The sequence below is a fragment of the Mustelus asterias genome, chromosome 15, assembly GCF_964213995.1.
Source record: "Mustelus asterias chromosome 15, sMusAst1.hap1.1, whole genome shotgun sequence".
NCBI classification, from domain to species: domain Eukaryota; kingdom Metazoa; phylum Chordata; class Chondrichthyes; order Carcharhiniformes; family Triakidae; genus Mustelus; species Mustelus asterias.
Genome location: NC_135815.1, coordinates 58,069,540 through 58,084,138, shown reverse-complemented (window position 1 = coordinate 58,084,138; position 14,599 = coordinate 58,069,540). Strand labels below are relative to the sequence as shown.

The window sequence follows — 14,599 nt, the reverse complement described above, 5'->3', positions numbered from 1 at the left end:
CGGTCCTCCTCGGCAGTCATGAGAGACCAAGCAGTTCTACCTGAGAAATGTTCACTTCAAACTGAGTTTTTACTGCCTCCAAAAAGCTTCTCTCCAAAAACGTGGCTGTCCCTCTTCTGCACACTCCCTCCTCAGCTCTGCAGCTGCTTCACTTCCTGGCGCCTTTTTTTCCTCCCACCCCCAGAGCAATCCCATTGGCCCAGCCCAAATCACTCAACAAACAGCATCCTGTTCACAGCACCTGCTCAGCAAACATGATACTGAAACCCACAAGGGACGAAGAACACTGGTAAATGTCTTCCCCACAAATTTTCCTCAGTCCCTTACATTAAGAAAACTGCCTTTTTACATTTGGACAGGAAGTAAAAAACCTGACCTGTGACCTTACATGGCTTTCTGTCAAGCAGAAGCTGACAATCAAACTGAGTGCTGCCCTCCTGGATATGAGATGCACTGAAGGCAACTCTCACTGAAATGATAGAAACTATTCATTCCAATATTACACCTGTGAATGTGACTAGAATACATTAAAAACCCCATTGTCCTAAATTACTGTGGCATGTAAAAAAAAAAGTCAAATACTTAAAAGCTATTGGGCTGAGTACAAGTGCACCTGTAGTTTGTGTGTTGTGTCGATTTAGCCGTCTGCCAACAACCCCTTCTGATTTTATCTTATCTGAAACATTACTGTGTCACCTTCCTGGGAAATAAGATTAACTCTCATTTTATTGGCTTTGCTGATAAGACATTTGATGAGTTCAACCAGAATTCATCGCGATGTACAACACAGCAGATTATAAAGTTAAAACAGATACTTCTGTGTTAATTTGTTACTTCATTGTCTCCCCAGTGCGTGATCGAGTCAGGTCAAAAATGGAGCGGGACATTTTGGCTGAAGTCAATCATCCTTTCATAGTAAAATTGCACTATGGTAAGTTTTGTGCTTTACATTCAAACTAGTCATTAGAATGGTTAGCATTATTACCATCAATATCACCACATGATCAAGATGAATAAAAAAGGATTTTAAATGGTTAAGTCGTGTAAACTAAGGGAGAAGGAGGGGAGGCGTTTTAGTCGGATTTTAAAACCTAATATATTTGCCAAAAATCTCCGTCCTCATTCGTGGCTGGGATTCTCTGGTGCAGCTGAAAGTGAAAGGAGCTTTGGCTGGAATGTCAAGTTCTCCATTCTCACTTGCAGTGGGGTGGGCATGGATGAAATTGGAGAATCCCACCCATTCCTTTTATATCCATTTGGATCCAAAACAAATCATAACATTTCAAATTTATTTGTGGGATGTGGGTGTCAGCATTTATTGCCCATCCCTAATTGCCCTTGAGAACCATCTTGAAGTCTTCAGTTCAGTTTGTTCAGTTTCGACCTCTCTCAGGAAAAGAAGACCAGTTTCCCTCAGCATTTTTCTTAATTGAAATTCCCTGCATCTTGAATGATCTTTGTTTGCTAACTTACCATTTTAAGTGACTAGGTTATGAAAAAGCACATTACCTTCCTGTTCCTTTGAATAGGGTCTGAGTAATATTGTAAATGGCTGCAGTTGATGCATGCCCAGATCTCAGCTAAAATGTTATTCACTTCCAACTGTAGATATTCACCGGAATGAGGCGTTTTGTTTCATTAATGTTTCTATTTAACCTCTGCCCTCACCAGCTGACTGCATCACCGCTATATTTAACAAACTCCCTCTGTTGGAATCGAATTCAAATTACTTTACACCAATTTACATTGAATGATATCTTTCACTTATTAACCCAATATTTAAAGATCTAGATGAAATTTTTAAACGGAAATGATCTCAGCTGTCAGCATTGCTTGACTGGTCTATGTACTAGAAATTGGGGACTAATTTGCAGCCAGCTCAATTTCCCATTCATTAACTTAACACGTGATGGATCATATGACCATGAATTGAATCTGGTAATCGACACAACTAAAATCCCATTGTTCCTTTCTCTATATAATGTTACCAATAAGATCAAATCTCCCCCTCAGCATATGTTCAGAGCAGGCAGGGTGCCGGCTATCCTATGCAGAGAGTTGAATGTGAAGCCCAGGCTACTTTCACATCTTGGCTTCATTAGCAATTGGCGGACCTGTTTACTGTTTAAAACTTGCATGATTAATGTCAGAGTCAGTAGACCGGAGCTCAACTCAGAGAGAAACAGGACTTCTGGAATCCTATGGGGGAGGCAGTGGCATAGTGGTATTGTCACTGGACTGATAATCCAGAGACCCAGGGCAAGCTCTGGGGACCTGGGTTCAAATCCCGCCACAGCAGATGGTGAAATTTGAATTCAATGAAAGTCTGGAGTTAAAAGTCTAATGATGACATGAAACCATTGTCGATTGTTGTAAAAACTCATCTGTCCTTTAGGGAAGGAAATTTGCTACCTTTACTTGGTCTGGCCCACATGTGACTCCAGATCCACAGCAATGTGAATGTGGCCTGTGAAATGGAGGGCAATTAGGGACAACTTAGAAATGCTGGCCCAACCAACGATGCCCACATCCCGTCAAATTAACTTCTAAAAAAGCCTAATGAACAGTGAGACCATCTCTGAACCAATCAGATTTATGGATGAGGAAGAGAAAGAAACAAGAGAAATAGTCGAATTGGAGGGGAAATCAGGCTTAGAAAGTGAAATAAAGGGAAAGATAGAAATATTAGATTAACAGATTTTTTTAAATGCAGAAAGGAAAATTTTTTTTAAACCCGAACATGTAACAATGAGTTTGAACAATTTAAACTGATTTAAACCCTTTCTGGGTCAGGGAGGTTGTTTGGCTTTGCAATAACAATTATCATGTTGTTAATTAAGATTTACACTGTTAAATTCTTGCTTTAACTTTCTGTGGCAAGTTTAATGGACAATTAATCTGCAAATCCAGCAAGTTCCTGAAAATAACATGGATGCTATTGTGCGAAGCAGACAGTGAATCAGTGTAGCCTGACCAGTAAATTCTGGAGATTTGCAGCTCAATGTCTATCTTCTAATTCCCCCGAATTTCCTGGCACGTTGCAAAAATTGGACCCAGAATGATCATTTCTGTTCAACAGCCTGAACCATAAAGCAATCCTGGTTGGTGGCCCCTCAGTTCAGAATGTAGATGGGTCTGCTGTAAATAGTGAACATTTTCTCTTTGTGTTTTACCATCTTGAGAAACCTACATGCTTACTTTATTGTTCGCTTGCTTTTTTCTCAAGCTACCAATGTCTAGCTCATTGAAATGCTCACTGATTAACATTATAGTTCTTTTACTGTCTCCTGGATGTGCAGAGATATTTTCCAACCTTTGCTAGAGTTCTTCCTCATTTCTGCTTCCTGCCAATAAAACGTTCCTACTTCTTTGGTTATATTTACTCCGTATTTGGTCACTTTCCCAATTTTATTTTGCCCTGCTTTCTCAATTTCTCCCTGGATTTACTTGCTCGCTTAAAATCACTTTCTCTTCATGTTGTTTCTACGTTTAAAAATGTTTATGAATCAGATAATCAAATCAGAAAAGACATCTTCATTCCTTTCTGTCTCCCCTGCAGCATTCCAAACTGAAGGAAAATTGTATCTGATTTTAGATTTTCTAAGAGGAGGTGATCTTTTTACAAGACTATCCAAAGAGGTATGTTGGCAACATTTTATTCACCATCATTACAAGAAAGAGGGAAATGTTAGTAAAGATATGAGAGAACTCCCTATTCCTGTTCTAATGGTGCTCTGAAATTTTTTTATATTCACTAGAACCAACAAAACAGTAAGGTGTGTTCCTGGTTTTACAACTTATCTAAAAGTTCCATTTTATCATGAGCATTGCAATGGAATTTAGGATTCAAACTAGCTTGCAGAGCCAAGGAATCGAGTGGATGATTGGGACTGACTGAATTGTTCCAAGAGGAACTAGCATGAACTTTATGGGTTGAATGGCTTTCTGTGTGCTCTTTATAAACCCATCAATAAATCCTCGTGGAACTGCTGAAATCACTGCCTGTGTAATTTTAGCCTCAATAGTATAGTATTATTCCTCTTTATAATATCAAAATACAGAAAAAATCAGTTTTGGAGATGTTGCATGATTATGGATACTTTTAAATAATTGTGAACAGCTCCCAGGATCAATTGAAATAAAATAATTTATCTGAAGAATTGTACTCTGTTTCTATTTGACATTTTCAACCTTCTATACTGAATTCGGGTTTATAAAAGATTTGATGGTTTGAGAAGAATAATATCCTTAACGTGCCAAATAGCCAGTTAAACATTAATTGCATGGTTTTCTTCCTGTAGGTGATGTTTACAGAAGAAGATGTCAAATTCTATCTAGCTGAGCTGGCCTTGGCTTTAGACCACCTTCATGGCCTTGGGATCATTTATAGGGACTTAAAACCGGAAAAGTAAGATATGTTTCTTTCTCTCACAAAGGGAAAATGGCTTTCATGATGTGTGCAAAATATTCCAATTCCCTCCACTCATGACTTCATTTAACATGGGTGGCAAGGTGGTATTTGTCTGTCTTCTGTGGTATTGCAAACACAAGGATTTTCCAGTCTTCATGGGCAGGCCCATAAATTTGATGCGCACATTACATAAATGCAGTAAACAACAAAAGGATATGGGGATAGTGTGAGGAAAAGACATTGAAATCGATGATTAGCAATGGATTAGCAGGCTTAATAGGCTGAATGGCCTACTCCTGCTCTTGTGTTCTTATGTTCCTGTGTTCCTAACTTGATACCACCCTATTCATTCTAGAGTGTTGTTGGCTGCATTGTCATCACTGGTATCGCAATCAATGCAAAGGCATCATTGTAGTTTGCATGTAGTTTGTTTGTCAGCCTCTAGCCCCCACGGGGTGGGGGGAGTGGGCATTGGAGTGGTGCAAATTTGATAAAAGAATGTGGCAGTACAATAAAATTACTAAAACTGGAAAGAAAAACATGTATTTATCTATCAATTTTCATGACTTCAGAATGTCATAACGAATGAAGCTCTGAAGTGTAGTCACTGTAGTAGTGTTGTAACTAGTAGACAGTGGAAATGTGCAGTACGGTTCTGCAAAGGAAAAAGCTTAGTAAATATTTCAGATGCAGATCCTTGATCTAATCTGAAGTCTAGTTTTCAGATGTTATCGGACCTCCCGTAGTTCCATATTTTTCAATTTCTGTTTGTGTTTGCAATTTTTAAAACACATTGTTATTTTTATTTGTCAGTCAAACAATGTTATTATAATAAAATAATTGAAAATATTTAACAATGAGACAAACAAATCCTACCATCAGGTCTAGAACTTCATGTGCCAGGATTCCATACCAGAATTTCCAAGATCCTTTCCCATCATTATTTGTCCATTTAAAATTTACTCCAAAGTCTCTGACACATTTCTGAAGCACGAGGTGTTGAGCCGAAATGTGTAACACATAATAACCTGATTTATACCTGATAATGTTTGAAGCTGGATAGTCTGTTAAATGTCTTCTGTAAATGATGTTGAACAAGCTGTAGTTTGTTTTATATTGGTGCCGGCCTAGTTTGAACCAAGGGAAGGTGACATCTGTGTGCTGGCTCCCACAGTCATGTGGCTAAATACAACTCTTCTAATGCTGCAAACAGCATTACGTATCAAATAGATGTTGCTGCATTTCTACTATGAGGTGCAGCCAACAGACATTTCTCCCACACAAACAGGATGTGCTGGAAAATCTCAGCAGGTCTGACAGCACCTGTGGGGAGCAAGTCGAGCCAACGTTTTGAGTCTGGATGACTCTGGCGAAGGGTCATCTAGACTCGAAACGTTGGCTCTATTCTCTCCCCACAGATGATGTCAGACCTGCTGAGATTTTCCAGCATTTTCTGTTTTTGTTTCAGATTCCAACATCCACGGTATTTTGCTTTTATTTTAGACATTCCTCCCAATTTTATGTAAAGTGAACTCGGTTTTATTGGTTTAGATAAGAAGTGCTTGACTGCATTATAATTCAATAACTGGTACTAAAGTGTATCTAACTTCAGGATTCAAATGATGATTAAAAATTATTGCACTTCTTTCAGTTGATCATGAAAAGCAGTGATTAGATTCTTGTCTATAATCACTTCCAGACATCCATTACCATTTATGTTAACTATCCAAGTCCCTCATTTGGTTTTCTACCTTGTTATTAGACTGGGTATAATTTTTTTGCTCTTTAAAATTTTATTATTTTTTTATTTGAACTTGTAGAAAAGTACATTATGACCACGCAAACAACGTGTTTTGTAATGGCCACAATTTTGATCCTTCTTGTTTGGTGTGAGGTATATAAATTGGAAAAATCCACATACTGTCTTATTTTTGGAAGTCTGGAAGTGGCAGTCTCAACGGAATAAGAACATAAGAAATAGGAGTAGGCCATTCAGTCCCTCAAGGCTGCTCTGCCATTCAAAAAGATAATGGCTGATCTGATCTTGGCCTTAAATGGACTTTCCTATCTGCCCTCCATAATTCTGTTGTAGGTAAAAAATCTCTCAAACTCAATCTTGAATTTTTAAATGACTCAGCCTCCACTGCCCTCTGGGTAGAGAACTTCATAGATTAATGACCCTCTGGGAATTAAAATTCCTCCTCATTTCTGTCTTAAATGGGCGATCGCTTCTTCTGAAACTGCCGCCAGGTTCTACGTTCTCCTACGAGGCAGAACATTCTCTCAGCATCTACCCAGTTAATACCTCTCAGAATCTTATATGTTGAATAAGATTATGCCTCAGTCTTCTGAAGTTCAGTTTGTATGATCCCAACCTGCTCAACTTTTCCTCAGAATGACTGCCCCTTCGTTCCATGAATCAACATAGTGAACCTTCTCTCAACTGTCTCCAAGGCAACTATGTCCTTTCTTAAATAAGGAGATCACGGTGGCACAGTAGTTAGCACTGCTGCTTCACAGCGCCAGGGACCCAGGTTCAATTCTGGAGTTTGCACATTCTCTCCCCGTGTCTGCGTGGGTTTCCTCTGGGTGCTCCGGTTTCCTCCCATAGTCCAAAAATGTGCGGATTAGGTTGATTGGCCATGATAAATTGACCCTAGTATCAGGAGGATTAGCTGGGTAGGTGTGTGGGGTTGTGGGAAATAGGACCTGGGTGGAATTGTGGTCGGTGCCGGCTCTATGGGCCCAATGGCCGCCTTCTGCACTGTAGGGATTTTATGATTCTATGATTCTAAAACTGTGCGCATTACTCTGGATGTGGTCTCACCAACACCTTGGCTGGTTGTAACAAGACTTCCCTGTTTTTATGCTCCATCCCCTTGCAATAAAGGCCTATGTTCAATTTATGTTCCTAATTGCTTGCTGTACCTGCATGCTAACTTATGATTAACGCATGAGCACATCCTGATCCCTGTGCATGACAGCATTCTCCAGCCTTTCTCCATTTAACAATATTCTGCTTTTCTTACCAACGTGGGAATTCTTACATTTTCCCACACTATACTCCATTTGCCAATTTTTTACTTGCTCACTGAACCTATCATCCCTTTGCAGACTCTTTGGGTAGTAATTACTAGTGCCTGTTAGAGCTGGAAATGTGGCAGGCTGGGGACTTCATTAGGCAAGAGCTGAAATCTTCATTTTCCAACATTGGCATGTTTGTGCAGTGTGACAGGGGTGGAGCGGGCATCAGCTGCCTGACGGCAGGAGCCTATTTATGTTGATTTGCATATCATGAATATTCATTAAATGTCAGTCAGAAGGAGTTTCACTTCCTGAACATTCAAGTTGTCTATGACCACGGGGAAAAAAATATGCAGGTGTGTGCTTGTTTCCCAGAGAGGTGTCGTGACTCATGCTGCTGGCTTATGTTACCAGGGCCCCACAGCCCTGCAGAGGAGTATTGCAATGCTGCACACAGGTCAGCAAGGACAGTCATAGAGCAGACCATAGAATTGCTCAAAATGTGCTTCTGATGCCTTGACCAGGCCAGCGAAGCATTGCAATGTGTGTCACAGAGGGTGTCCAGGATTGTTGCTGCCTGCTGGGCCTTGCACAACTTGGCAATCGCAAAGGAGATAAATTGAGGAAATGTAAGAGCTGTCTACATCCTCAGAGGAGGATGATGGGGAAAAATATGAGGAGGAGGACAGAGATCTCTCAGCGGCTCTCCCAGATGTTAGGGCTCAACTTTACTCACGTTCACCAAAAGTGATTCTTCCTGATTCTTTCTGAGGGTGCACTGTCTGACGATTCATGTTTAACATTCACCAACTCAAATATTCACAGTCAATTGAGACAAATGAGAGAGTAGAGTTTTCACATGGTGACTCACATCTAACAAATCAGCAGAGCAGTTTGTAGTGGTGGATATCTTTGTGGAGAGTCTGTGTTAGAAAGCGTTACTCTCTAAGCTTAGCTTACCTGGAACAGATGCTGTGTTCCGAGAGCTTTTGATGAAAAGGATAATAATTGAGGGAAGGCTAAAAGTCTGCAATGTACTTGCAGGCCTTTCCTGCACACTGTCCACAAGCACAGAGAGAAAGGAGGAGTCCATTTCGAGCATCAATGAGTTGATGCCCCAGGGAATTGTGAGGATGGCTTCTTCCAGGGATGCATTCAATGAGGTGCCACACAAAGATCTAATATTTAGGATAAGGCCTCATGAAGTTGGGGCTAGTCTTTCAGCATGGAGAGAGAATTGGTTAATGGATAAGAAACAGAGAATGGTCATAAACGGGGCTTGTTCAAATCGGCAGTCAGTGAATAGTGGAGTGTTACAAGGATCAGTGCTGGGGTCTGAGCTATTTACAATCCATATTAGTAACTTTGATGAGGAGACAGAGAGTAATGTATTTAAGTTGTGACATTAGTGTGCTATGGATATATTTTATATTTCAGGGGACCTTTTTTAAGTTCATTCTTTTCCTACAGGCAGTCGGTATGGCCAGTAGGAATGCAGCTTAGATCCTGGGAAAGCAGGATAGTTAGTCATTTTAGCCATGTAGTGTTTATTTAGGAGAGAGCTGATAGACTTCAGTTTACAAAAGGGAAAGATCTCCTGGGGTTTTTAATTAAAGAAATGGAAGGGGGTTTGGATTGACAGGGTCATGTGACAATGTGGTCAATGGGAGGAACTAGGTATGTAGCAGAGAGAAAACATCATGGAGTTCTGGCTGGGGTTTGTTTAAAGACAGAGGTCTGAAAGCTGCTCTCACCACAAACTCTCTCTGAAAGCTTCAAGACTGACTACTATTGATACTATTCTCCCATCATAACCCGTAACTTTTCTGGCGGGTCAGGGTGGGAGATGCACGTTGTCAGCCTTGTTCCGGGATTTGCGCATGCACCGGGAACGCATGCGCATCTCCCAGAGCCGGAGAATAGTCAGAGACCAGACCACGCTGGAAACTGGCGGGAAGACAGGTAAGTCATTTGAATCTTTTTTTAATGTATTTTAAATATGTTTTACATTTCATTATTAGGAACTTGCTGGTCCTGATTGAATCTCCCATTCTGCCAGGAGTACTTCATTCCGGCGGGATTTAGAGTAGCTTCCCATGTTCGGGGAACTAGCGGGAGACCCCGCTGGAATGAAGGGGGGGGCAATCGGGGCCCCCCCAGGAGGTCGGGGGGTGGGGGTGGTGCCCCCTGGGAATGGGCACCTTAGCAGTGCCAGCCTGTGCCTCCTGGCATTGCCCAAGGGGCAAAGTGCCCAAGGAGTGGTGCCCCCTGGGAATGGACACCCGAGCAGTGCCAACCTGTGTACCTTGGTCTGCCGGAGTGAGGGAGGTGGGGGGCGATTGTCACTGCTGTGGGGGCGGGGGTCAGGGCCGGCCCGTGGATTGTTGTGGGGGCCACGATCGGGCCATGGGGGGGCGGTTTGGAGGGCCAGCACTGCAGGGTTCCCTGGCTGGCCAGCAATCGAGCATGCGCAGAGTTCCAGAACTGTCAGATTCCAGCGTGAATAAGCCCCCCCCCCCCCCGGGTTTTTAATGATATTCACGATTGGGACCTCTGCAGTGCACAGAGTGGGGAGATTCGAGTGTGAAGTTGAACTGAGAAAACAGTCGTGATCTGGAACAGTTTTTCCACCAATTCAGCACTTTTTGGAGAATCGCCTCCTATTTTTCTGATTGCTAACTATATTTAAAGTGGTTTTTGATTCTGCAAGAAGTAGTTGCTTATTTGGAATTTAAACAATGATAAGTTAGAAATTAGACTTGTTTCTTCTCATGTTTAAATATTGTTCAATGAGTAATAGTTAAGCTGCTTCATTTGTTTGAGTTATATTTAAACTGTGTTATTTAATTAAGTTTGTTTTATTATAAAAGATCTCTAATTTGTCAGTGGAATTACTCCTGGAGTGAAGCATCCTATTCTCACATTTATGCCAAAATAGAAAATTGTTGGGATCTAGTCTGTCTTTGTAAGTAACTTGGGACTCTGGTACAAGGCTGGAACAGTTTGCTGATGATACCAAGCTAGGTAGAAAGGCAAGCTGTAAAGAGAGCCTGGAGAGGATTCAGAGATATGGATAGGTTAAGTGAGTAGTTAACCAGATGGCAGATGGAGTATAGGGAAGTGTGAAGTTATTCACTTTAATCCTAAGAATAAAAAAGCAGAATATTTTTTAAATGGTGAGAAACTTGTCAGTGTTGATGTTCAAAGAGACGTGAGTATGCTTATACTAGGAACAGCAGAAAGTTAGCAAACAGATGCAGCAAGCACGTAGCATGTTGGCCTTTATTGCAAGAGGGTTGGAGCATATGAATAAATAAGTTTTGGTACAATTGTATCAGGTTTTGGTGAGACCACATCAGGTATACTTGTGCAGTTTTGGCCTCCACACTCAAGAAAGGATATACTTGTATTGGAGGTGGTACAGCGAGCGTTCACTAAATTAGTCCGTGGGATGAGGGTTGTCCTATGATGAAAGGCTGAATAAATTGGAACTATATTCTTTGAGTTTAGAAGAATGAGCTGTGATCTCATTGAGACCTGTAAAATTCTAAGGAGGCTTAATAGGATGGAAACTGAGATTATTTGCATTGACCAGAGAGTCTAAAACATGGGCACAGTCTCGGGATAAGGAGACAATTGTTTTGGACTGAGGAGAAATGACTTCACTCAAAGGGTTGTGAATCTTTGGAATTCTCTACCCAGAGGGTTGTGGACCCTATTGTTGAATACATTTCAAGCTGAGATAGCTTTTGGTCTCTCAGGGTATTAAGAGGCATAGGGATTGAGCATGAAAGTCGAGTTGAAGCCCAAAATCAGCTGTGATCATACTGAATGGCGGAGCAGGCTCAAAGACCAATATGGTTCACTCCTGCTCCTATTTCTAGAGTGGCCAACTCTCTGGAGCATCAAGACAATCAATTGAGCCCATGTGTATGTTTCTCATACTGTGAATACTCGGGAGGCCAACATATCTTACTAAGGATGAGAGATACTTTAGCTTTGACCTTGCAGCATCTCACTGTTCTGCATTGGTACTGTTAATGAACCCTTGTTCAAAAGATGTTGAGAAAGCAAATGTGAGTACTGAGCATTGCAGTATTTCTGTATGTTTAACTCAGTCCCTACAATTCTCATTGTATTCTCATTTTGCGTCCCGTGGCGAGTTTCTGGAGGCCTCCATTGAGGCTGAGAAAGGAAAGCAGGCTGGCATTAAAAATAACATGGCCAGATCTGTTTGGTAGTTCTCCATGTGATAATTGGTACGGAGCTGATTGTGCCAAAAAATCGCACTCGGGGACTTGCAACCAGCATTCGCTAAATGCCTCCTGCTGGTGTCTCCTGGCTGGAAGAATCCCAGTCAATGTTTTAATGGCATTTTTATGTCCTTGTTAACTTGAGTTGCTACTTTCAGTGATTTGTGAAGATACACCCTTTCTTTCTCTACCCCATATAAACTCTTATTTTGTAAGCCATTTGTAGCCTCATATCAAAACACACCCCGTCGTTTCTATCTACATTAAAACTCACTGGCCATTTATACCCCCATTCTTCAAGCTTATTAATATCGCCTTGTATTTTGTCACAGTCTTTCTCGGTATTAACTATATCTCCCAATTCGCTGAGATTTGCAATTTAATATAGAACATAGAACATTACAGCGCAGTACAGGCCCTTCGGCCCTCGATGTTGCGCCGACCAGTGAAACCAATCTAAAGCCCATCTAACCTACACTATTCCAATATCATCCATATGTTTATCCAATGACCATTTGACTTCTGATTCGATGGGGCACTTCAGATGTTTGTTCAACTGAAACAAAAGTTTACCTGTCCAGAACTCACTCAGATATAAAATTAAGGCTGGAATTAAAATCTATGCGTGTATCTCAAGGAAAGCTTGAAAAACCTGTATCTTGTTTGCAACACACTTCTGACCAAAGCTGCTCTTGTAGCAATGAAATCGCAAAACCAGCCTGAGAAGAGGTTCCACTTCAAATAGGCTTCTGGCTAATCCACAGAAAATTAGTCCCCAGAATTTGCTAGGTTTCTGGCTGTGTCAGCCAATCCAGTATGAAACTCATCAGTGAGATGTAATAAGGGCCAGAGTTATCATTCTCTGAATCCGTTTTTGGCTTAAACTGGTGAAAAGCAAACTGAAATGAAAACTCAGCCACCCAAAGCTGACCCAGAGTTAAAATCAGGGCATACATCTTTCCAGTCCTTTGGATACATAAAATCTCTACAGTGGCACAATTGTTAACACTGCTGCCCCACAGCTCCAGGGACCCGGGTTCAATTCCGGCCTCAAGTGACTGTCTGTGGAGTTTGCACATTTTCCCCATGCCTGCGTGGATTTTCTCCAGGTGCTCCAGTTTCCTCCCACATTCCAAAGATGTGCAGGTTAGGTTGACTGGTGATGATAAATTGCCCCTTAGTGTCAGGGGAATTAGCAGGGTAAATACGTGGGGATAGGGCGTGGGTGGGATTGTAGTTGGTGCAGGCTCGATGGGCTGAATAGCCCCCTCCTGCACTGTAGGGATTCCAGGAGTTTGTGAAATCATTTTTGGGATGTTGCCACTGTTGATTTGTAAGTAAGCATGAAAATCATTTTGCAAACAGCAAATGTGATAAACAATAATGTTCTTATTAAACTAATGCCATCAGGGTGATGATAAGGTGCAAATACAGCCCAAGATTTCAGTATTTTACATGGATTTGTCTGCCTGAACTGACAGACGAGACCTCAGTTTAATGATTCATTTCAATGGTGGATTCTGACGATTCACAATCTCTCCAAGTCCCTTATATTCGAAGTTTCAGCCTGGATTATGTGCTGATATTCTGGATTGGAGTTTGCATCCACAAGCTTCTGAATTGGAAGTTAGAGGCCAACACTAACAACAATCAAATAACCATTCAGCAAATTGAGATGTTTTTGCTTCTGAGAAATGGAAGAGAGCTTACGAATTGCAACTCGCTCACGCTCACAACATATAATCTAAAATGTCTTTATCCACCCTCAGTAATAAATTACCCTCATCTTAACAGTGTGACAGATGCTGAAGATTCAGAGTCAGTGAGACATCAGTTGGCTGAAAGCATTGAAAGAAGACATTAATTGCACCTCTTGCCATCTCTTGTCTAGCATTAGTAATGGAAACAGAGTTAATCCTGTCAGGGAGGATTTCTGTGCTCTGTTAGGCCAGGCCAATAATCACTTACACTTCACCTAACTTTGAAGCCCAGAATTCATCTGAAAAATGACTAGAATCTGTACTTGGTGCTAGTTATATATTCCTGCGACCATCATTGTCAAAATACATTGTGGCCGGAATTCTCCCCCAAAAAATCTTAAGTTCCCAGCATGTGGGAAAACGTGAGTAATTCCCACGTACTTTTAGCATACTTGCCAGAGCGAATTTCCAACACTTTGAGCACTGCAGAAAGCCTCAGTGGGATTCTACTCTGGAAAGCAGGGGGTGGGGCCTATTCCTCCTGGAGGGAACCACTCCCAACGGGGGGAGGGAGATGCTGGCGGGTCCGGAGAATACCGTCCTAGGCCTGCTAACCATTGAAATGCATACTTCAATATGATAATTGGCACAGAGGTGATCAAAAACTTGGCCTGGGATTCATGCGGAGGCTCGGGCGCCCAGCACAAATCCCGTGAAACGGCCACCGCTAATGTTTCCCGGCACGCTGCGTTACCTGAGCAGCGCAGAAAGCTGGGAGAATTCCGGCCTGTGTCTTTCATTGTCCACCTTTCAAATATGAAGGTGGGTTTCAAGTTTTGTTTGTATGGAGGGATTTTTCATTCCATTTTACTGCTGTTTATATTTCAGTATTCTGCTGGATGAAGATGGTCACATTAAAATAACAGGTGAGTGCAATTTATATTAAATTTGATGAGGATCAAACCAAGCAGCATTGCAATTGAACATTTGAGTTCAACACATCATTTCTGATAGTTTGACAAGATTCCAGCCATACTAACAGTTATCCTTATTGCTCAGACTTTGGGCTCAGCAAGGAGGCTGTCGACCATGACAAGAGAGCCTATTCCTTCTGTGGGACAATAGAGTATATGGCTCCTGAGGTAGTGAACCGGCGTGGCCATGCACAGAGTGCAGACTGGTGGTCCTTTGGCGTTTTAATGGTGAGTGAA

The 14,599-nt window shown here is 41.6% G+C and overlaps 1 protein-coding gene across 1 annotated transcript in view; it reads left to right on the top strand.

The window, feature by feature from the left end:
* LOC144504826 (ribosomal protein S6 kinase alpha-2) overlaps positions 1–14,599 on the top strand; it is a 204,106-nt gene that overhangs the window by 83,683 nt on the left and 105,824 nt on the right. Inside the window, exons 4-8 of the mRNA XM_078230580.1 lie at positions 851–931; positions 3,560–3,639; positions 4,302–4,408; positions 14,277–14,314; positions 14,448–14,590. Coding sequence (XP_078086706.1) covers positions 851–931; positions 3,560–3,639; positions 4,302–4,408; positions 14,277–14,314; positions 14,448–14,590 — 449 coding nt within the window. The remainder of the gene's footprint in view (positions 1–850; positions 932–3,559; positions 3,640–4,301; positions 4,409–14,276; positions 14,315–14,447; positions 14,591–14,599) is intronic.